The sequence below is a fragment of the Salvelinus alpinus genome, chromosome 28 (assembly GCF_045679555.1).
Source record: "Salvelinus alpinus chromosome 28, SLU_Salpinus.1, whole genome shotgun sequence".
Lineage (NCBI taxonomy): Eukaryota > Metazoa > Chordata > Actinopteri > Salmoniformes > Salmonidae > Salvelinus > Salvelinus alpinus.
The window spans coordinates 6,178,505-6,203,854 of NC_092113.1; the positions used below are offsets into that span (position 1 = coordinate 6,178,505).

The 25,350-nt window shown below is 42.4% G+C and overlaps 1 protein-coding gene across 4 annotated transcripts in view; it reads right to left on the reverse strand.

Moving 5' to 3' along the window:
- Positions 1–23,411, reverse strand: part of LOC139557026 (intermediate filament family orphan 2-like) — a 33,138-nt gene extending 9,727 nt beyond the window's left edge. The window contains exons 1-4 of one of the 4 annotated variants that reach the window (XM_071371322.1): positions 22,176–23,411; positions 9,293–9,353; positions 7,575–7,673; positions 7,404–7,448 (exon numbers count right to left, since the gene is read on the reverse strand). In XM_071371322.1, the coding sequence (XP_071227423.1) occupies positions 7,404–7,448; positions 7,575–7,673; positions 9,293–9,353; positions 22,176–22,711 (741 nt within the window). In that variant the 5' untranslated portion in view covers positions 22,712–23,411. The remainder of the gene's footprint in view (positions 1–7,403; positions 7,449–7,574; positions 7,674–9,292; positions 9,354–22,175) is intronic. The other 3 variants (XM_071371323.1, XM_071371324.1, XM_071371325.1) reach the window with 3 other exon arrangements.
- Between the last annotated feature and the right edge of the window lie 1,939 nt (positions 23,412–25,350).

Here is a 25,350-nt window from a genome sequence, read left to right on the forward strand (position 1 = left end):
TTTCACGTTTAGAATTGTATGTATCATGAACTCCCATTGTGTCACAAATAACTGTGAGGTCAATTTCCCCAACTCACTCGCAGGTTCTGGGCTCAATAGATTGGTCTTCAAAGGACCCCAAAGAACTGCAAGCTCCTCTGGTACCTATGTGAGTTGATGTTGTCTACTGCAACTGTTCACACTTTTTCCCAACGTCTGATGTGTTGGCTAGCTATGGCTTATTTGCGTGACAAACTTTCAGGCAACTGTATAGCCTTACGTGGAATACCTGGCCCAAGGAACCACCTGTGGTATATGATTGCCCATAGTCTGTCTATTGTGTTTTTGTAAGCCCCACCTCCCTATGGGTATAATTACTTTCAGCACTATGGCCATATGTTAGTAAGGTTAGTAAACAGGTTAGTAAACATGCTATCACTTGTGTGTTAGGGTGGACATTTTTCTTTGTCAATACACATAACAATAATAATTTGGCATATAACCCATACTATATCAACTGTTAATCCCTGTCACATTTCCTTTTGTATATAAAGACTGTATGAACTGACAGAATGCTAATGTTGCATTACATTTGTTTTATGAAAGACTGCATCAACAAGTCAAAGCTCCGGGCCTTCCACCCAGCCGGGGCCTGATGTCCTTCAGGCATCCTGGTCCCCTACCCGTCTCTTAAAGCTCTGGACCTTCTACCCATGTGTCCCCTACCACTAAGAAGACCAGGCAGGAGGTAACCAGCTCTGTAATTGGCACTTGGCATTGCATTATGAAAACATGTTTTTCACGTTTGATTCAAACGGGTGACAGTAAAGCGGCTTTAAATTTGTCATAATGCGGTCAATCTTCTCTCAGCAACTTAAGTCCATGGGCTTTGCAACTGTGTCCAGAGCTTCAGATTCACCAGAAAGGATCCAAGAGTCTTCGGTAAGTATCCTAGGACAATTGACATATTTTCTATGATTCCATATAGCAAAGTCTTATTCAGTATGCGCTGTTATAATTTCTGAACTCTAAGGCCATTTTTGAGTATTGTCTTTCTAAGAAGGATCAGGGAAATACATCCAGCTACAGCAGCCTCCTCCACCTCGTCCTGATCTCCACCTTCCCGATCTCCACCTTCCCAGCTGGACACCAGCTTTAGCTCCCCTGATTACCAGGACCAGGGCTCTGACTACAGTCGTGGCCAAAAGTTTTGAGAATGACACAAATATTAATTTCCACAAAGTTTGCTGCTTCAGTGTCTTTAGATATTTTTGTCAGATGTTACTATGGAATACTGAATTATAATTACAAGCAAGTGTCAAAGGCTTTTATTGAAAATTACATGAAGTTGATGCAAAGAGTCAATATTTGCAGTGTTGACCCTTCTTTTTCAAGACCTCTGCAATCTGCCCTGGCATGCTGTCAATTAACTTCTGGGCCACATCCTGACTGATGGCAGCCCATTCTTGCATCATCAATGCTTGGAGTTTGTCAGAATTTGTGGGGTTTTGTTTCTCCACCCGCCTCTTAAGGATTGACCACAAGTTCTCAATGGGATTAAGGTCTGGGGAGTTTCCTGGCCATGGACCCAAAATATCGATGTTTTGTTCCCTTGTTCCATTGTTCGTCACCAAACTGTTCCTGGATGGTTGGGAGAAGTTGCTCTCGGAGGATGTGTTGGTACCATTCTTTATTCATGGCTGTGTTCTTAGGCATAATTGTGAGTGAGCCCACTCTCTTGGCTGAGAAGCAACCCCACACATGAATGGTCTCAGGATGCTTTACTGTTGGCATGACACAGGACTGATGTTAGCGCTCACCTTGTCTTTTCCGGACAAGCTTTTTACCGGATGCCCCAAACAATCAGAGAAAATTACTTTACCCCAGTCCTCAGCAGTCCAATCCCTGTACCTTTTGCAAAATATCAGTCTGTCCCTGACGTTTTTCCTGGAGAGAAGTGGCTTCTTTGCTGCCCTTCTTGACACCAGGCCATCCTCCAAAAGTCTTCGCCTCACTGTGCGTGCAGATGCACTCACACCTGCCTGCTGCCATTCCTGAGCAAGCTACTGGTGGTGCCCGATCCTGCAGCTGAATCAACTTTAGGAGACGGTCCTGGCGCTTGCTGGACTTTCTTGGGCGCCCTGAAGCCTTCTTCACAACAATTGAACCGCTCTCCTTGAAGTTCTTGATGATCTGATAAATGGTTGATTTAGGTGCAATCTTACTGGTAGCAATATCCTTGCCTGTGAAACCCTTTTTGTGCAAAGCAATGATGATGGCACGTGTTTCCTTGCAGGTAACCATGATTGACAGAGGAAGAACAATGATTCCAAGCACCACCCTCCTTTTGAAGCTTCCAGTCTGTTATTCAAACTCAATCAGCATGACAGAGTGGTCTCCAGCCTTGTCCTCGTCAACACTCACACCTGTGTTAACGAGAGAATCACTGACATGATGTCAGCTGGTCCTTTTGTGGCAGGGCTGAAATGCAGTGGAAATGTTTTTTGGCGATTCAGTTCATTTGCATGGCAAAGAGGGACTTTGCAATTAATTGCAATTCATCTGATCACTCTTCATAACATTCTGGAGTATATACAAATTGCCATCATACAAACTGAGGCAGCAGACTTTGTGAAAATTAATATTTGTGTCATTCTCAAAACTTTTGGCCACGAAGTGGATTGTGCATGGAGTCCAAGATCATGCATCTCATCAAGCTTATCCAAAAGTGTGGGTCTGCCATAATCAACACCAGCAAAATATTAAAAGGAAGCCAAATCAAGATCAACTGGTAGAGCGCATTAAAGGATGTATGGGAAGTTGGAAATCTTGCCCGAATGTTAGAAGGATGTTACAGGCGAATGTAGTTGCACTGTCTTCAGTGCTGTTCACTGGTAACACTTTCACAGACATAAATTACTAGGCTGAACTATGTCAAATACAGTTCCCTTCACAAACAACAGAATTTTCAACATACTTTTCAGTCCTCTTACTTCCTACCCGTCACAACCCAGGATTACAGAGACGGAAGCAGGAAAAGATCATTTCCACTATGTTTCAGGATGGAAATGAAGGGAAGGCTGTCCACATCTGTGGTGACGGATGTAATGACAACCCTGGCTGGCTACTCCGCTAAATTTATGACATATAGGTAATTGAAATTATAACCAGATCATAATAAATCATATTCATATCATAATCAATATTTTTTTAAGGGACATTTTAGTTCTGCATAGCATACGTATGAAACAATGGGTTCTCTACTTGACATGAAAATCATTCCTTCATTTATACAGCTTCATGGATGACAAGACCAAGAAAGTCATTCAAGCTAATGTGATTTCGGTAGGTCCATTCATTGCAGTTATTGCTTCCAGTATAGTCAATGTGAATGGTCAAATATTCATGTTATTTCAAATCTGTTTTTGTATACCTCTTATTTTTTGTATTTTCCAAAACAGGTCACTGAAGCCACCAGCTCAATTTCAATTGAATCAGTTGGATTTTGGGGAGAGGACTGAACAGCATACTGACAAAGGGTGTACCTGTATCGTTTATAACTACTCTTGTTCACCAGGGCTGGCACAATTATTGTATAATCGTGTAACAGACAATTATGGACAATAAACGTGAACTTAAAAATAAAATAAAATAAAAAGAATGCGAGAAGAACACCCAACATGAGCTGGATTGCTGGCATGTTTCAAAGGGTAAGTTTATAACTATTCCACCACCTGCAGAGATGTCCTTCACTGTCATGTTTGCGTTTTTTGATGTTTAGGTAAAATGTTGACATTTCCTCTAATAGGCTTGACAAAGAAACTTCTGGCAGAGTAAAAGAAGGGCAACGAAGGGCTAAAATGCTCTACATGGTCAATCCGACGTCTGCATTGGCCGTGCAGCATTTACGGTGACATGGCCTCTGCAGAAGTCAGGGCATTCATACTTCTTGTGCCTCGCGGAGCAGCACAGAGCTTTTGTGAAGGAAGTTGTTGGGATGGTGTTCAATTTTGTTTCTGGTGTCCTTTGACAGCTCTTTGGTCTTGGCCATAGTGGAGTTTGGAGTGTGCCTGTTTGAGGTTGTGGACAGGTGTCTTTTATACTGATAACAAGTTCAAACAGGTGCCATTAATACAGGTAACGAGTGGAGGACAGAGGAGCCTCTTAAAGAAGAAGTTACAGGTCTGTGAGAGCCAGAAATCTTGCTTGTTTGTAGGTGACCAAATACTTATTTTCCACCATTATTTGCAAATAAATTCATTAAAAATTCATTAAAAATTACAGGCCTCTCTCATCTTTTTAAGTGGGAGAACTTGCACAATTGGTGGCTGACTAAATACTTTTTTGCCCCACTGTACTTACAACATAATTTTTTTTGACAATATGAAAACAGGTTCTTATTTTCTGTTCGTAGTTGTTGCTGTTATTTCAAGTTCAATATGTAGGTCTATATTTCCTATATCTTACTCAAATAGCATTGTGATAATGTGAAAACATATCAAGACAGTGTTTGGGCTAATGTAAAAACATAAACCCACAACGGTCCAGCTCATTGAGCTTTATGATAAGCGATCGTTCAATAAAGTAAAGAACAGCTACTTACTTGTTGGATAACTGTCCATTTGGCCCAGCCGGAACGGGGTTGCGTCTCCAATTTCTTTTTAGGATACTGAAAAATGTTTCCAGGCACCAGAGTTGAAGTGGACAGCAAAATCCCTGTGGTTGCGAAAGCAAACTAACTGCTCCTCATCATCAAATTCTCTGCAGCATAAGCATTCTTCAACATTGAAGCACAGTTACCACAGCTGCACCACCAATCTGCGTTCATCCTGGGAAAGGCTGGGGCTGTGGTCCTGCTGCTGCGGCCTCGGTGGCAAGAACGACAGCGGCCATGTGAAGCTCAATTTGTCTCAATTCTTTGTCAGAATACTCAGGCTCAAATAAATCAGGTTCGACGACACCATCAACGCCCCCCCAGTAGTTGTATTAATTACTCGCGAGTATTACGTCGTCAGACATGTTTTGTAGGTTGTTGTTTACTTTCGCATACCTAATCTGTAATTTTTACGTAAAGGTATTTCCTCACAAGAGCGCACATGCACAGTTGTTACCCATCTCTGGTGTTGTTGCAGTCGGCCACATAAAATAATTATATATAATCATCCAAACTGTTTTAGTTGGAGAAGTACACATTTCCTGACCGATAGTACTTTTGATTAAAAAAATGTCTCATTAGGACGTAAACTTTCAATAAAACAAAGAATTTGTCCACTGACAACGGAGCAGAGCTAGCAGTACAAAGACAAGTCACCTGACCCGTTTTAGCAACATTCCAGTTCTAGACTGCAGGGAGAGAGAAGGGGAGAAGGCAAACTACACCTAACTACACGAACAAAAATATAAACACAACATTCAACAATTTCAAAGGTTTTACTGAGTTACAGTTCATATAAGTAAATTTGAAACTAATTCATTAGGCCCTAATACAGTATATGGATTTCACATGACTGGGAATACAGATATGCATCTGTTGGTCACAGATACCTTAAAAAAAAAGTAGGGGCATGGATCAGAAAACCAGTCAGTATCTGGTGTAGACACCATTTGCCTCATGCAGCGTGACATATCTCCTTTGCATAGGGTTGATCAGGCTGTTGATTTTGGCTGTGGAATGTTGTCCCACTCCTCTTCAATGGCTTTGCAAAGTTGCTGGATATTGGTGGGAACTGGAACACGCTGTCGTCCACGTCGATCCAGAGCATCCCAAACATGCTCAATGGGTGACATGTCTGGTGAGTATGCAGGCCATGGAAGAACTGGGACATTTTCAGCTTCCAGGAATTGTGTACAGATCCATGCAACACGGGGCTGTGCATTATCATGCTGAAACATGAGGTGATGGTGGCGGATGAATGGCACGACAACGGGCCTCATGGTCTCGTCATGGTATCTCTGTGCATTAAGATTGTAATCGATAAAATGCAATTGTGTTTGTTGTCCGTAGCTTATGCGTGCCCATACCATAAACCCCCCCACCACCAGGGGGCACTTTGTTCACAACGTTGACATCAACAAACCACTCGCCCACACAACACCACACATGCTATCTGCAATCTGCCCGGTACAGTTGAAACCTGGATTCTCTAGCCTGCCCGTGGCCATCGAAGGTGAGCATTTACCCACAGACCTTGGTTACGATGCCGAACTGCAGTCAGGTCAAGACCCTCCTTAGGATGATAAGCACGCAGATGAGCTTCCCTGAGACGGTTTCTGACAGTTTGTGCAGAAAATATTCGGTGTTGTAAACCCACAATTTCATCAGCTGTTCGGGTGGCTGGTCTCAGACGATCCCGCAGGTGATGAAGCCGGATGTGGAGGTCCTGGTTTGTCGTGGTTACATGTGGTCTGCGGTTGTGAGGCCGGTTGGACGTACTGCAAATTTTCGAAAACAACGTTGGAGGCAGCTTATGGTAGAGAAATGATCATTAAATTCTCTGGCAATTCAACACGCCCTCAAAACTTGAGACATCTGTGGCATTGTGTTGTGTGACAAAACTGCAAAAAGAGTGGCCTTTTATTGTCCCCAGCACAAGGTACACCTGTGTAATGATCATGCTGTTTAATCAGCTTCTTGATATGCCACATCTGTCAGGTGGATGGATTATCTTGGCAAAGGAGAAGTGCTCACTAACAGAGATGTAAACAAATTTGTGCACAAAATTGGAGATAAATAAGCTTTTTGTGCTAAGGAAATCTTTTATCTTTTTTTCACTTTACATGTTGAGTTTATATTTTTGTTCAGTATAGTTACAATGTATGGAATCACATAGGTAATGTTGGATTTAAGGTAAACTTCCCCTTTAACAGACAGTGCCATTTTTTAACAAAGAACAAATTAACTTGAAAGGGTTCAAAAGTGGCTGGGAAGGGCAAAGTGTGGTTGCGTGTGAAACAGTAGTCGGGCCGGGTTTTGGCTAATCTGTGAACGTAGCTACTCCAGACCACAGACTGGGCGAGTCCGGAGCCCAGCTGGAGTTCATTAGAAAGCAGGCCAAAACCACAGGGCCTCAAAGAACAGGCGGAGGCTGTGTGAGGCGAGCCATAGGGGTTTCTCATCTCACTGCTACTCTGCCTGTCTATCTGTCACGCCCGGCCGCTCATCCGTTCGTCTGCCTGCCTGTGCAGCTAACTTGGCTCTAACCAATTCCAAAGGAATGTCTTAGCCTCAGGGTTCAAGGGAGAGTGTGTGGTAAACATTTTGACTGCCAGGCTGTACATATCACCGACAGGAGAGAGTGGTAGCATGCATCAGTTGCAGAAGAGGTGGGTGGATGGATGAATAGATTTACGTTGGGCGGGTGGTAATAAATGGGTGTGATTTTAAAAACAAAGTATAAATAGTGTCAAAAAGCTTTGCAACTTACAGTAAGTTGAACCAGTCCGCACAATTGAAAGTTGGTTGGGTGTTTCTAGTTTAAATGGAGCACACAAAACTACTAAGTGATTACTATTTACTTAAACTTTCACCATGACATTTCTGTGTAAATACCGGGAGAATAAGGAACTGTTGAAGAAAGCCTGAGTGTCATACTTACATTGTCAGTCATGAGGCTCTTGAAGACCACCAGCTCTGTCTTCAGTCTCTCCACCTTCTCAGTGAGCTCCACCTGAACCACTTCAGACTCCTGGGCACTCTGGAGAGGGCAGACCGTGGAACAGACAGCCACATCACACTCTACAACTAATCTATTGACATACCACGGCTAAATACAATTTACACACATTTACGAATAACCATGCGGAAGGGATGTGTTTTGAAAATGTGTCCTAAAACACCTTACAAAAAACGTGAGTTCAACTCCTATTATTAGAATATCCCTTTCTGAAGAAAAAGTCTGTCTGCATAACATGTTCGAAATGTCATTTAATTACTCTACAATCCACCCATTTGATGCATCACAACAACAACATTCCAAAGTGGATTGAGTCTTGGGTTTAGGGCCAAGAGCTCCAATAAAAGTAATCTGGAATGCAGCTAGCAGGAAACAGTTGAGGCATAGCTAGTCGGGGAGAGTCAGTGCTCTTGGCAGTTTTTGGGGGTAATGTGATCTCGGTCTTTGGGGGGGTTTGAAAACACATTAACACACCACTGTTCCCACTGACTAACATATACACAGGGGGACTAAAGCATGTGAAGTCCCCACCCATATCTGTTTTCTATCATGAACTTTGCCATTCTGTTCTGTAGAACAACATACAGACACAGAGCACATTACAGTACGTCAGAGGTATCCGGAGATATGTTATCACAACTGCTGAATAGGGAGCTTACTGGCAATCATGCAAAATACACACAAACATGACACAGAGGCTGAGCCTGCATCCCAAGAATCTGTATTTTTCTCCTGAAGTGTGCACTTATTCACTTGCCTTCATGGATTGTCCCTTAATTAAAGCTAGAATCTTTATTAAAACAATACCAAAGCGGTCACCCTGCCTCTGTTTTGGTAAAAAGCTGAGGGATGGGCCTAGAGAAATATAACCACTCATAGGTAGAGACCATTCATACATAGAGCTATGGATGTAAGAACTGACCACCCACGAAATCAAAATGACAGATGTTATGTTTTGAGGCTATACAGTCTTTGTTTATATTTCTATTGTTTACAACAGAGTAAAACAAGCTTATATTTGGGGTTCTGATGGGGTACGAACTAGGCTCATGAGGCATTTATAAGTTATATTCCTCAAGAATCAATGAGGATACACTGAGTGTACCAAACATTATGAACATCTGCTCTTTCCATGACATAGACTGACCAGGTGAATCCAGGTGAAAGCTATGATCCCTTATTGATGTCACTTGTTAAATCCAATTCAATCAGTGTAGATGAAGGAGAGGAGACAGGTTAAATAAGGATCTTTAAGCCTTGAGACAATTGAGAAATAGATTATAATAATGTATGTCATTCAGAGGGTAAATTGGAAAGACAAAGAAAGTATGGAACGCTTTGCAGAGTCCATGCCCCGACGAATTGAGGCTGTTCTGAGGCCAAAGGGGGGTGCAACTCAATGTTAGGAAGGTGTTCTTAATGTTTTGTACCCTGTGTATACAAATAACAACTAAGGATTCTAGCTTTAATGGCCAATGACATTTGAACTTTGGATTTAAAAGGAAAATGACCGTTCTAAGAAATATGTTGAAAACTCCCTCTTGCCCATGCCTGGATACTTCAGGAGGAGTATTGGGATGCGGTGAGCTAGAAGAGGGAGTATGGTACAGGTGTGATGATTTAAAATGGCGAGCTCTCACCTCCTGTAGTGTCTCCACCACGGCCTCCAGCTGCTGGCGCTTAGACAGCTCCTCCTCCCATCTGGAACACATCACACACACACACGGTTTGGTCAGTGCAGTCCCAGGGTCAGCCCTGTATAAATCCTAACACAGATCACTTGAGCAGACACCCCTGTAGCCTGCTTACTCACAATCACCTTAGTAGCGCAAGCAATCAACTAACCATGTGAAATCATCAACCTGGAAGCCAGAAAGTCTTTCCTACTCATTCAGCCATTTCCTTTGTTCTCTGTTGTCCACTAAATGCATGGAGGACAGTGATACAATGTCAGCGAAGTCTGTAACTGTCCACAGCTTTGTTGCTATGTAGTAAACACTGTGCTTTCCTCTGTCTAGTCTTGCTGTTCAATGGAGTCGCCTTGGCTGAGGCTCAACCGACCATGTGGAATGACTGGGTTCGAACTCAGGTCTCCAGCGCAACACAAGACCGTGTTAGCTTGATGAGCTAAAACCTAGGCATTAGCTCTGGGAGTTTCAGGTCTCTGGCAAGGTTCCTCGTTCACACAGGCGTGGTTGACGCCTACTGTACCTTTGACCTTCTTCTCACCGAGTCACGGAAACAATGTGACCAACTTTAGACAAATGCTCAAGTCATTATGAATTATTACACTGTATCAGGCATACATCAAAAGGTACCAATGAGGTAACTTGTTTCGTTTGCGCTTGTGATGTTGATGTCGGCTCTGGTCTGTTATGTACATCTGCTTTTAAAAACAGTGCAATAAGCCTTGTACGGACAGCGATGACAGCAGCTTATGTAGACTGAGAGAGAGAGAGAGAGATCACACTGGAAGGTTACTAAGCAAATAACATTGGACTGTTCTCTTTGCTGTAACTTTTTTACCATCCTGTGGGCAAACATTACTTACAGCGACGGGGAGAATAAAAGTCCAAAGGGGCGGGTCGTAAGACAAGATAGCCGTACTTTATTTTGCTCAGTTACAACGTCAACCGCTCAATGTTCTCAAACACTTTATTTCACTGTATCATCAAAAGGCCTATTGTCAATATGGTTGTCATAGACGTCACTTGCCGTCATCCTTCTTTAGCGCGTCATTGTGGTGTGTCAAGTATTTCAACGTAACGCCTTCATAGGGTTGTCACAGAGACAATTATCCTTGTGTACTCGGACAAACAGGAAACGGCGGCTCTCTTTCGGGGAACACTACAAAGTGGACAAGGAAAAGAGCATGATCTCACAGTCAACACTATGCACTCAATGGCCCCCTATCACTTTGAAGAATCAGGAGACGGGGTAATTTAAGAGAACACATTGATTCGCGTGCCTGTGTGTGGTAGGTAAGCGATGCGTGTAAAGATAGCTGAGATATGACTAACATAGGCTGCCACTGCCACATATGCTAACTACTCAGGGATAGCCAAGAATCGCCACTTGATTCAGTTACATGAGTGCGTTGTTTGGGCCTAACATGCATTTCAGATTGTCTCTCTCTCACTCTTTTTCTGCCATTTACACCGTTAGGCTACTCTATGGCCAAGCCATAATTCTAGATCAGTAGGCTTGTCTCCTTTGTACACAGACTTTAATCAGTTGAAGAAGTCCTTGTTCTTCTGGAGAGCAGATCCGTGGAGAGAAAGCTGTTGACTCTGTAAATAAACAGTCAAACTGTGACTGAGATTCACCTCTGTGGTTCCCCATGCTTGTGAACAAAATGAAAAAACCTTGAGGCAAAATGTGTAGGATATTCTGTAGCTCATCCAAAAACACCAAGGCTGTTTTTAACGTGTCAACATGGATCTGCTTGCTTATACTACTTATATATGCCATTTAGCACACACTTTTTTCCAAAGCTTACAGTCATGCGTGCATACATTTTATGTCTGGGTGGCCCTAGCAGGAATCAAACCTACCCTGGCGTTGCAAGCTCCATGCCCTACCGCCTGAGCTACACGGCCACCACGCTAGTTTATTTAACAAAGGCCATTTGACTTCAATGGTACCGTTTTATATACACTATATATACAAAATTATGTGGACCCCCCTTCAACTTATTGGATTTGGATATTTCAGTCACACCTGTTGCTGACAGGTGTATAAAATCGAGCACACAGCCATGCAATCTCCATAAACAAAAACATTGGCAATAGAATGGCTTTATAGAAGAGCTCAGTGACTTTCAACTTGTCCACCTTTCCAACAAGTCAGTTTGTCAAATTTCTGCCCTGCCAGAGCTGCCCCGGTCAACTGTAAGTGCTGTTATTGTGAAGCGGAAACATCTACGAGCAACAACGGCTCAGCCGCGAAGTGGTAGGCCACACAAGCTCACAGAACAGGACCACCGAGTGCTGAACACTCCCTACCGAGTTCCAAACTGCCTCTGGAAGCAACGCCTTCACAAGAACTGTTCGTCGGGAGCATTATGAGATGGGTTTCCATGGTCGAGCAGCCGCACACAAGCCTAAAATCACCATGCGCAATGCTAAGCGTCGGCTGGAGTGGTAAATCACACTTCACCCTCTGGCAGTCCGACGGAAGAATCTGGGTTTGGCGGATGCCAGGAGAACACTACCTGCCCGAACGCATAGTGCCAACTGTAAAGTTTGGTGGAGAAGGAATAATGGTCTGGGGCCGTGTTTCATGGTTCGGGCTAGGCCCCTTAGTTCCAGTGAAGGGAAATCTTAACGCTACAGCATATAATGACATTCTAGACGATTCTGTGCTTCCAACTTTGTGGCAACAGTTTGGTGAAGTCCCTTTCCTGTTTCAGCATGACAATGCTCCCGTGCAAAAAGCGAGGTCTATACAGAGATGGTTTGTCGAGATCGGTGTGGAATAACTTTTACTTGCATAGAGCCCTGACCTCAACTCCATCAAACACCTTTGGAATGAATTGGAACGCCGACAGTGAACCAGGTCTAATTGCCCGACCTCACTATTGCTCTTGTGGCTGAATGGAAGCAAGTCCCCACAGCAATGTTCCAACATCTAGTGGAAAAACTTCCCAGAAGAGTGGAGGCTGTTATAGCAGCAAAGCAAACCAACTCCATATTAATGTCCATCATTTTGGAATGAGATCTTCAATGTTGTTGATCAGGTAGTGAATAATCTTCAAAGAAAAATGTTACTGAAACCACAAAATTAAGCAAATCGTCTTATTTTTTATCTGCAACGTTGCCTTTGGTGTAGGGGACTTTTTTGAATGTGTGCTATCATATTGTTTAACTACTGCCACCCACTCAGTAAACTAGCTAGGTCAAAACTGTAGTTCAAAAAGTTTAAAGGGCCTGCATAAGCTTCGCTGATATACAGTATATGACAATCAGAAACATTCATTTTCAAAGTACATGGAACGTGATATCAAGCATTCCACAGATGGTAAATTCCTAACACATCTATATTTGATGACTCACAAAGACTCCAAAATAGGATGGGGGTTGAATTAAGAAGTGCAGCCTCCATCTCGCTCTGCAGGATGGCCTGGGGTGGGGAGGGGAGCGGGGTGGTTACACAGACAGACACCAATCCCATTAGGAGGCAGGTCCTTGTGCCGGGAGCCAGGACGCAGTGCTGGCTAGACTCCCGTAACATTAACAAAACAACACATCCATCCCTAATATCACCATCCACTGGATGAGGATGGGGCATGTGCTGAGGGTTAGAATATTGGTCACTCTTAAGAACAATCTGTAATATTTCGAGCCACTCTGACAATTTCAACAAATAGAATATAGGCTACGCCTTTTTGGAAGAATATGGGATGTATTTAGAGGAGACAGTCATCAGATAGTTTGCACTGTAATATCTTATGTTTCCCTGATTTGTGGCTGAACAACGACACGGATAATATAGACCTGGCGGGATTTTCCATGCACCGGCAGGACAGAGAATCTGGTAAGACGAGGGGTGGGGGTGTGTGTCTATTTGTCAATAACAGCTGGTACGCGATGTCTAATATTAAAGAAGTCTCGAGGTATTGCTCACCTGAGGTAGAGTAGCTTATGATAAGCTGTAGACCACACTATCTACCAAGAAAGTTCTCATCTATATTATTCGTTGCCGTCTATTTACCACCACAAACCGATGCTGCCAGTAAGAGCGCACTCAACCAACTCTATAAGGCTCATCCAGAAGCAGCGCTCCTAGTGGCCGGGGATTTTAATGCAGGCAAACTTAAATCCATTTAACCTCATTTCTACCAGCATGTCACATGTGCAACCAGAGGGAAGAAAACTCTAGACCACATTTACTCCACACACAGAGACGCATACAAAGCTCTCCCTCCCCCTCTATTTGGCAAATCTGACCATAATTAGATCCTCCTGATTCCTGCTTACAATCAAAAACTATAGCAGGAAGTACCAGTGACTTGCTCAATACGGAAGTGGTCAGATGACGCGGATGCTACGCTACAGGACTGTTTTGCTAGCACAGACTGGAATATGTTCCGGGATTCATCCAATGGCATTGAGGAGTATACCACCTCAGTCCTCTGCTTCATCAATAAGTGCATTGACGACGTCGTCCCCACACAGTGACCGTACGTACATATCCCAACCAGAAGCCATAGATTAAAGGAAACATCCGCATTGAGCTAAAGGCTAAAGCTGCCGCTTTCAAGGAGCGGGACAGTAATCCGGACGCTTTTAAGAAATCCCGCTATGCCCTCAGACAAACCATCAAACAAGCAAAGTGTCAATACAGGATTAAGATTGAATCCTACTACAACGGCTCTGACACTTGTTGCATGTGGCAGGGCTTGAAAACTATTACGGACTACAAAGGGAAACCCAGACACCAGCTGCCAAACACACCAAGACAGTCGTGAAGAGGGCACGACAACACATTTTCCTCCTCAGGAGACTGAAAAGATTTGGCATGGGTCCCCAGATCCTCTAAAAGTTCTACAGCTGCACCATCGAGAGCATCCTGACCAGTTGCATCACCGCCAGGTATGGCAACTGCTTGGCATCTGACCGTGAGGCGCTACAGAGGGTAGTGCGTATGGCCCAGTACATCACTGGGGCCAAGCTTCCTGTCATCCAGGACCTATATACTAGGCGGTGTCAAAGGAAATCCCCAAAAATTGTCAGAGACTCCAGTCACCCAAGTCATAGACTGTTTTCTCTGCTACTGCACGGCAAGTGGTACCGGAGCGCTAAGTCTTGGACCAAAAGGCTCCTTAAACCACTTCTACCCCCAAATCATAAGACTGCTGAACAATGAATCAAATGGCCACCGGACTATTTACATTGACCCCCCCCATTTGTTTTCTACACTGCTGCCACTCACTGTTTATTATCTATGCATAGTCACTTCACCCCTACCTACATGTACAAATTAACTTGACAAACCTGTACCCACGCACAATGACTCAGTACCGGTACCCCCTGTATATAGCCTCGTTATTGTTATTGTATTGTGTTGCTTTTTATTATTTTTTACTTTAGTTATGTGGTCCTTGATCAGGGTTGTGTTCTAGTGATGCGCGGGTTGACTCATAACCCTGATTTTGATTTATTTCATTCATGCTTGCAGTCGACGAGACTGAATTATGCAGAATGCAGTTACATTTAGTTAAATGCTTAAAATACACAGGATACTACATTCAATTGAAAAGGTCCTAACCAATTACAGTTGAAAAGTCCATTTGGTTATTAAAAAGTCTGTCAGTGGCTATGGACGAATTTTTCAGTCTATTTGTTCTTGCTTTGATGCTGGACAGTTGGTTCTGGTTGCGGAGGACTCTGCCAGCGCTGTCTCCCCTTCTCTGTGGTAGGAGATCATGTAGAGAGAGGGTGGTCAGGTTGGTGCATGTCAGTGACCAATCTTACTACTGTGCCTGTGGTGGTGGAAGGGTCAATGGGATGTCTCAGTTTTTTGTTATTATCTTGCTTGCTCTTTTCTGTAACATTTTCTGTACCCTATCCAGTGTGGCTTGCTGCTTCTTTGTGCAGCCCATCAGCAACACACTGGCATACGCCAGGCATGGTCAGATCAGAGTGGTGTCGATGTCCACAAGGTCATATTTGATTATATCCGCGGTGGATGAAGGGCGCGTTGAATAAAGAGAAAACAATACCTTAAAACAAACTGATAAATGTCTAATTCTGGTGCAATTTATATCTATAGGCTATATAGAGTTTTTACCCCCATTATTTTAGGCTAAACTTTAGGACCTAACTAAATAGCCGACACGCCAATCGCAAAATGCATTTGGGAACAGGCAGAAAAAGTTAACGTCAACCCACGGAGACAAAAAAGTCAATGTCGGTGTTAAATTCAATAAGAGTAAAGCTGTGAAATGGAGAGTTTAAAATAAAGAGAAGGGAGGGCCAGAAAAGTAAAGTTTGCGAAAGATTTGGTGAAGTGGTAAATGAAGATGATAGCAGTGTTATGTTATGTGTGATGATTGTGAGGCGCTTTACAAATTTGACAGTTGCAAGACGGGGACTTCAAATAAGCCCATGGCACGTCAACGGGACTGTAACCTAGTGTTTGGATGGGTTAAATGGAAACTTAAATCTGGACACTGACTGCAGGTCTATAACCTCTTGCATAGCCTTAATATGTACTCCTTAATAATTAAGAATTTCTTGAGGTAAAATGATACACCAAATGTAGGCAAAATGTTGACTCAGGAACAGGATTGGAGAAGTAGGAGTTATTTATCTCAGCATCCAATGTGCTGAATGCCAATGTGCAATTAGATACCATCTGTAGAGGTGCTTTCGATATCAGCATAATAAAAGCTGATAGTATTTTAACCACATAAAACATGCATCCAAACTGAACTGAAATCCTATCAGAAACAAGGGTCCTTTTCATAGCTTTCTATTTCCTTACAAGTGGTCAAACTGATGTAATTTGGGAATTTTGCATAGAAAATCTTTCCCGCTTTTGTACTGTTACATTTAATCCCTGGTCCCTAAAACGTCTATAATCCTCGAAAGAAGCAGAGATTACAGAAAAAAACTACAGATGTCAACTACTGTAGATTTAAGCATTCATTCTATCGATTTGTGACGTTATTCTGGTGAGTAAGGGTTTATTTAGTCATCTAGGGCAACATATAATGACAGAAGAGAAGCTGCATGTACAGTTGAAGTCGGAAGTTTACATACACCTTAGCCAAATAATTTTTTCCCCCACAATTCTTGACATTTAATCCTAGTAAAAATTCCCTGTTTTAGGTCAGTTAGGATCACCACTTTATTTTTAGAATGTGAAATGTCAGAATAATAGTAGAGTGATTTATTTCAGCTTTTATTTCTTTCATCACATTCCCAGTGGGTCAGTTTACACTCAATTAGAATTTGGTAGCGTTGCCTTTAAATTGTTTAACTTGGTCAAATGTTTCAGGTAGCCTTCCACAAGCTTCCCACAATAAGTTGGGTGAATTTTGGCCCATTCCTCCTGACAGAGCTGGTGTAACTGACACAGGTTTGTAGACCTCCTTGCTCGCACACGCTTTTTCAGTTCTGCCAACAAATTTTCTATAGGATTGAGGTCAGGGCTTTGTGATGGCCACTCCAATACCTTGACTTTGTTGTCCTTAAGCCATTTTGACTCACCACTTTGGAAGTATGCTTGGGGTCATTGTCCATTTGGAAGACCCATTTGCGACCAAGCTTTAACTTCCTGACTGATGTCTTGAGATGTTGCTTCAATATATCCACATCATTTCCCTGCCTCATGAAGCCATCTATTTTGTGAAGTGCACCAGTCCCTGCTGCAGCAAAGCACCCACACAACATGATGCTGCCACCCCCGTGCTTCACGTTTGGGATGGTGTTCTTCGGCTTGCAAGCCTCCCCCTTTTTCTTCCAAACATAACGATGGTCATTATGGCCAAACAGTTCTGTTTTTGTTTCATCAGACCAGAGGACATTTCTCCAAAAAGTACGATCTTTGTTCCCATTTGCAGTTGCAAACCGTAGTCTGGCTTTTTTATGGCGGTTTTGGAGCAGTGTCTTCTTCCTTGCTGAGCGGCCTTTCAGATTATGTCGATATAGGACTCGTTTTACTGTGGATATAGATACTTTTGTACCTGTTTCCTCCAGCATCTTCACAGGGTCCTTCATCTCTAGGAGAAAGAACGCGTCTCCTTCCTGAGCGGTATGACGGCTGCGTGGTGCCATGGTGTTTATACTTGCGTACTATTGTTTGTACAGATGAACGTGGTACCTTCAGGCCTTTGGAAATTGCTCCCAAGGGTGAACCAGACTTGTGGAGGTCTACAATTTTTTTTTCTGGGGTCTTGGCTAATTTCTTTTGATTTTCTCATGATGTCAAGCAAAGAGGCACTGAGTTTGAAGGTAGGCCTTGAAATACATCCACAGGTACACATCCAATTTACTCAGATTATGTCAATTAGCCCATCAGAAGCTTCTAAAGCCATGACATTTTCTGGAATTTTTCAAGCTGTTTAAAGGCACAGTCAACTTAGTGTATGTATACTTCTGACCCACTGGAATTGTGATACAGTGAATTATAAGTGAAATAATCTGTCTGAAGACAATTGTTGGAAAAATGACTTGTATCATGCACAAAGTAGATGTCCTAACCGACTTGCCAAAACTATAGTTTGTTAACAAGAAATATGTGGAGTGGTTGAAAACGAGTTTTAATGACTCCAACCTAAGTGTATGTAAATTCCCGACTTCAACTGTGTCTAATTATAGACATGTTGACTAACAAATGCCCTACCAAAATGTCAGAAATTATAAACAGAAAAAAATCTAAATTAGGCAACAAAAAAATCCTGCACACCCTGTCCAAAAATCATTCTGCCGTCTCTGACTGTAGCCTACAACGCATGTTGTATATTAGCGGGTTAGGGTCGGGTGCGGGCCTCAGGTTTTCACTTTATCCATATAGTTGGGTGGTTATGGATTGGTTATTAGCAATTGCAGGCGGGTGCTGGTGAACAAACAGCTCACCCTCGCACCACTATCGTGGTGGGCGGTACTACCTGAACATTACAATTCAGTTGCCTGAAAGTATCGAGCCCATTTTAATCCTAATGAATATCAACAGGCTTCAAACAACAACAAAAACATTTCAAGGGTACAACATCAAGTGTCCAAACAAAATCGTGTTTGCACTTTGAACCTGAAATTCACTGTTCACAGGTCAACAATGCCACTCCAATGCCCTCTTTGTCAAATAAACCTAATTGGTTGCACTCACAATAACACTTTGTCATCCAAGTCAGCTCATTCTCTCAGCACTCTGTATTTTTAAAACACAGGCTTCTCTGTTTGTTGAAACAATGGGCCCCTGTTAAAGCTTCTCAAAGTTAATGAGTGGAACACACCACAACTCTGAAGGACATATGGCTCCAAACCTTCAAACACAAATGAAGCCCAAATATAGGCCATTTAGCAGATATTTTTTATCCAAATCACCTTACAGTAGTGTGTGCATACATTTTGGTATTGTTGAGTCCAATGGGAATTGAAACCGTGAACCTGGCATTGCAAACACCATGCTCTACCAACTGAGCCACACCGCCATGTTCAGTTTGGCACGTCATATGCCAATGGTTTGTTAGCCCATACAGTTACGTCAGAAACTACATTGATGAATGCCCATGAATTGCATAACAGCTAGTATTCCACAATCCAGGTTTATAAATAGGACCTGTATCCTGGTTATTCCTATTGACGGGCACTTTGAGAGAAATCGACCATGAACACCCATTGGTCAATTAGCTTTGAGTCATCAGCGGCACAGAGAGGGGAAACAAGAGACCCCTCTTTCATTATATCTGATTAATACACCTCAGTGTGTTTATGTGTGTGTGTCCTTAATGCTTTAATAAATGGCCTCTATTATGAATAAAAACATGTGAGTGACATTGGCACTGGAATTCCGACCCAGGGATAAATAACACTGAGAATGCATTCCACTGGAGAATGACAGGGCAAGGAGCACTTGAGCCCAGCAGAGAGGCAATGAGATACTTCTACTCCTTTGACCTACTGTATTATTCCAGACCTATCAGAGGAAGCATCGGTCAGTGTGGAGTGAAATGACCTGCGACTAAACCTGTATGAGAGTGAAAGACAAAGACCTGTAATCACGACATTAGAATGAACTAAACACTGGCAGATCTGAACCTACACTCCCGTTCAAAAGTTTGGGGTCACTTAGAAATGCCATTTAAAATAACATCAAATTGATCAGAAATACAGCGTAGACAGAGGTCGAACGACATTAGAGGTCGACCGGCATGGCCGATTAATTGGGGCCGATTTCAAGTTTTCATAACAATCGGTAATCTGCATTTTTGGACGCCGATTATGGCCGATTACATTGCAATCCACGAGGAGACTGTGTGGCAGGCTGACCACCTGTTACGCGAGTGCAGCAAGGAGCCAAGGTAAGTTGCTAGCTAGCATTAAACTTATCTTATAAAAAACAATCAATCTTTACATAATCACTAGTTAACTACACATGGTTGATGATATTACTAGTTTAACTAGCTTGTCCTGCGTTGCATATAATCAATGCGGTGCCTGCTAATTTATCATCGAATCACAGCCTACTTCGCCAAACGGGTGATGATTTAACAGAAGCGCATTCGCGTCGGGGTATATGCAGCAGTTTGGGCCGCCTGGCTCGTTGCGAACGGTGTGAAGACCATTTCTTCCAAACAAAGACAGTAATTAATTTGCCAGAATTTTACATAATTATCACATAACATTGAAGGTTGTGCAATGTAACAGCAATATTTAGACTTAGAGTTGCCACCCGTTCGATAAAGTAGGGAACGGTTCCGTATTTCACTGAAAGAATAAAAGTTTTGTTTCCGAAAGGATAGTTTCCGGATTTGACCATATTAATGACCTAAGGCTCGTATTTCTGTGTGTTTATTATATTATAATTAAGTCTATGATTTGATATTTGATAGAGCAGTCTGACTGAGCGGTGGTAGGCAGCAGCTCGCTCGTAAGCATTCATTCAAACAGCACTTTCCTGCGTTTGCCAGTAGCTCTTCATGCTTGAAGCACAGCACTGTTTATGACTTCAAGCCTATCAACTCCCGAGATTAGGCTGGAAATACTATAGTGCCTATAAGAACATCCAATAGTCAAAGGTATATGAAATACAAATGGTATAGAGAGAAATAGTCCTATAATTCCGATAATAACTACAACCTAAAACTTCTTAACTGGGAATATTGAAGACTCATGTTAAAAGGAACCACCAGCTTTCATATGTTCTCATGTTCTGAGCAAGGAACTTAAATGTTAGCTTCTTTACATGGCACATATTGCACTTTTACGTTCTTCTCCAACAATGTGTTTTTGCATTATTTAAGTTGTGCACCGGGGTCTCCCACTCCTCTTTCTATTCTGGTTAGAGACAGTTTGTGCTGTTCTGTGAAGGGAGAAGTACACAGCGTTGTACGATATCTTCCGTTTGTTGGCAATTTCTCGCATGGAATAACCTTAATTTCTCCAAACAAGAATAGACTGACGAATTTCAGAAGAAAGTTCTTTGTTTCTGGGTATTTTGAGCCTGTAATCGAACCCACAAATCCCTTGAGAGAGGGAGCACGAGAGAGGGAGCACGAGAGAGAGAGAGAGAGAGAGAGAGAGAGAGAGAGAGAGAGAGAGAGAGAGAGAGAGAGAGAGAGAGAGAGAGAGAGAGAGAGAGAGAGAGAGAGAGAGAGTGTTTTGGGTGGGTGGTCGGGTGAGTTTTTGAGCTGACGAGTGTCTGATGGCATGCTGCCTTTTCATTCCCAGTCCAGACAAGAACAAATGGGTAACATCCTCAAGGCAAACTGCCTCATACTGTTAAAGAAGCATTCCTCAACTTTTCAAGCGTAAAAATAGCATGACTCACATCCTCTGATTATAATGGGAGGTACCTCTCACAATGAGGACGGAATTCCTCAGAGATGAGAATGTTAGCTGTTAAATTTCCTTAGGATTAACTGTGAAAACTGATATGGCACACTATAGTTCCTCTAGAACAGTGTATATTTGGGTACCCCCCCCCCCCCCCACACACACACACACACACACTTTCTTACCTAATTACAATATTTTTCAGTCTTTCTTTATGACAAACATTTTGTACACTTGCTGATGTTAAAAAAAAATATATATATACAAAATATGGCATGGGTAGAAGATACAGAGTCAACCTTTTGAGGTACTAACTGACATTCAGACTTGTGTAATCACATTGTAATTACACTAGTTAAGACATTGTGTTAACATGTACCATAGTAATTGTGTAATTGCATTGTAATTGCATAGTAGTGGGGTAAACAATAGGAATGCTATTATTTGGTGCACATAGTGAATTCAGGGTTTAGGGATTGTGTTCTAACTGTCAGATCAACACCGCAGCCAGTATACCACGGGGCTCAAACCTCTTAACGAAGTTCGACGTGTTGTACGTTTAACTACCAGTCTAATTTCTGAGAGGACTATTATCACTATTACAAAACCCGTTCGCCTCATAACAATGAGGCATGCTTACATTGCTTACCAACATTGCCATCCCACTTCTGACACTAATGTAGCATATCAGGGAGTAGCCCAACCAGAATTTGTTCTTAACTGACTTGCCTAGTTAAATAAAGGTTCAATAAAAAATCTATTCAAAAACAGTTGAACCTGGGACCATCAGCCAAAGACTAAGGCATTACACCAAGAAGCTCAAACCTCTGAACCGAAGGTCTATTGCTATGTACATGTAATAACGTAAGCGACACCTTGTCAACAACTTGTAACCAAGTTCAACAAGTTTCTCAACAACCTGTGAAATAGTCTAAGTAAAAACAAAATATCAGACACGTGGACAATGGCTTGATTGACAATTTAACAATTTAAAGTGCTAAAAGAAAGTGACATCACTTACTTTCTTCTGTACTCATCTCTATCTCTTTTGACTTTAGCCAACACATTGTAAAGGGCTCGCAGTTCAGGGGTGACGGTGTCGACTTGAACTCCAACACCATCCGGCTGCATCCATGACACCCCGGGGCTGTGGAAAGTCTCGATTCGGTCCCCAAACCTCCTTGTTTGGGTAAAGCTCCATATCGTACCGGGTACCCGTGGCCGAGCCAGAAAAAAGTCCACATTTCCCGTTTGGGTGGCTTGTTCTCGGCTAAAGTAGGCTCTGTAGCGGGATTGCTCTAAAGCTTCCTGTAGTTGATTTTCTAACAACTTGTTTCTACGCTCCAATTCATGAACTTTAGCTAGGAAACATCGAAATCGCAGGTTAAGGGTTTTCAAGGCATGAATGTTGGAACCCAAATCGTTCCGTAGGGCACTAGACACCCTAGCACCAGAGGCTGGCGGTCCTACTGGAAACCTAGCGGCACCCGAAGATGACAAAGCCTCAGCAAAGACCATCGAATTCATCATTTTGTTTGAGTTAAATGGGCGATACATTCAACTGAAAATGTTCCCGGTATTCTGACGGGTCACTTCAACTAGCGTACTACTGGATTTTTCACCCCCGCCCTACCGTAAAAATAGGCCAATCCTCCAAACTGAGATCCGCGATGAAGTGATTCTTTGAAATGATCTTATGCGGCTACAAATCTTGCTGTGAACGCCGTGTCACTGTGTTATCTAAGACAATGTAGGAACGTAGACACAACACAAACATAAACGCCATATGTCACCTTCTTCATGATGCTGTTGACGTGAATGCATCTCCGTGCAAAACGGTTTACGAGGCTATTATGATAGCCCTGGGCTATGTAGCCTGCGCAACTTCTCTGTCAATTGCTGCTGCTAGTTTTTCCAAAATCATTCGCCTTCATTCATTTATTCTGCGCCACCCATCCTTTTTTGATAGTCGTCCTAGCAGTGAGCCAGATAGCGTTACCGCCGAAATGCATGAAATCAAGGATATGTCTACTGTCCCATAGCTGTGTTCCCGTTACTGGTATCATGTTACAGCCAAACGAAAACACCCTCTCCGCCGCTACGCCCCACACTCTCTTCTACAATCTCCCCTGATACATCCTGGATTGCTGATGTATTGGTAAGTGAGAGGCTCTGAAGCCACCAGTCGTCCATATTGGCACTTCCCAAAAAGTGCAGTCCTCCATAAGAATGAATGGAGTTCTACAGTATTTCAGTAGATTACCACAGTATGAGTCATAATACACATAAAACCTAGGCTAGCAGTCAAACACGGAAATGTTTCCAATCGTTTTTCCACCATTCATTTTTCCCATAGGGGATTTTAAAACCACTTCAAATAAGGTCTGTCTTTCATGTAGGCTTACCCTGGCGTGATGTTTTGAGAACAGTGTAAATCTCTCACTTTTATCAATATATTTGAAATGAAATGATAATTAGCCGCTAATGTGGCTATCATACAGAACTACACATCCTCTGTAAGCTTTGACGTCATAACTCAAGGCAGTGTTGCAGGGTAGGAAAAAAGTCCACATTTCTCCATGCAAACTCTCATCGACAAGTAGAAAGTAACCTAGCAAGTAGAATAACTAGTAGATATTATAGCGTTTTTGTAGTTTCTCGTTTAAATAATTTATATTGTGTATTTCTCGTTTAGCATTTTTCAAGTTACCTATCTTAGCATTTTTAAATTACTATAACTTTTTGCATGACCCTGGCCTTTGTAGCTAACTAGTTAACCTTAGGCATCTCCGTCGATCAGAAGCAGGTATGGTTCAGTGCTATGTACCGGATTGTAACCACTATTCTAATGAGCACACGTGTATTTTATAATTTCCCGACCTCTGTAAGCGAGAGACGTCACTGGAGTCGTGTAATAAGGTAAGTCCTGTTTTCTAGCTGCTAACAAGCTATTTTGGGTAGGTAAAATATCTGTGGTGCTTATGAAAGTGCTTATGAAAATTAGCTAGGTAACCACCAACTGTAGTTACTTGCCGCTGTTAGAGAATTTCCAGTCATCTGGTGATTTTCAGTACCTATACTGTTCTCTTTGAAGTAGAAAGAATAATCGATATAAGTTTAAATATTAGACATGTAAAAAAAAAAACATAAGCAGAATCCATGTGGATGAGGCAAGGTAGACCAACAAGATGTGACTGGTCTGGGCCATATCTGGTCGTGTGAAGGCAACATCGGCCTGAACTTGTGAAGACCTTTGGACAGGAACATTAGCTAATCAGTTATAGGCACTATTAGACCTGCAGTAGGAGTGTGCATGTCTGTGTGTCATGCCACCAATATAATTTATGCCCTAATAAGAAAGGCAGCAAGATTAGCGTGGCCAAGGCTAGAAGGTATCAATAATTTACATGAAAGTGAGGTGACAATGTTATGTTTTATTTATTATTTATTTCACCTTTATTTAACCAGGTAGGCTAGTTGAGAACAAGTTCTCATTTACAACTGCGACCTGGCCAAGATAACGTTTTTTTGCTAGCGAATGTAAGGGTAAGACTGTATAAAAGCAAAGTACTAAGAATAGATAGTCAATTCTTCCATGGAATTGCTCGACTTTGTTACTTTTTGTAATAAAGTCTATTTAAATTCACAAGCTCCGGCATCTGAGAAATATTTGTTGACTACTTGGAACATTACAAGGACTGTGTCGTCTACTTTGCCAAGTGGAGGGTTGAGGTGCTGTCATTTGAGGATTAAGTGTTCATGGAGTTTATGAAGTTGGGTCACAGCTACACCAACTTGTACCTGGCTCAACTATTCTGTTGAAGTGCAAGCAGTCAGCAATGTTACCATCACTTTTATTCACACTATTTTTTGTCATTAGCATCATGACGACTGTTACAAGTCAGGAGAAGAACCAAACGTACTTGTCTGCTTCTTTTCAGCGGTCCAGCAGAAACTGGAGGATGGTCATTGACTGTACTGACATAGAAGTTGCTACTCCAGGTCATATGGACGTGCAGATGCAAACCTACTCTGTGTACCGTTCAATGCACTCCTTCAAGCTACTCCTGGGAGTTGCACCTAATTCGGTGATAACATACTGCAGCGATCTGTATTCAGTACCAGTGTCGGACAAAGCCATTGTTCAGAAGTCAGGGTTTGAGAAGATCTTCACATCTGGAGACATGATTTTGGCA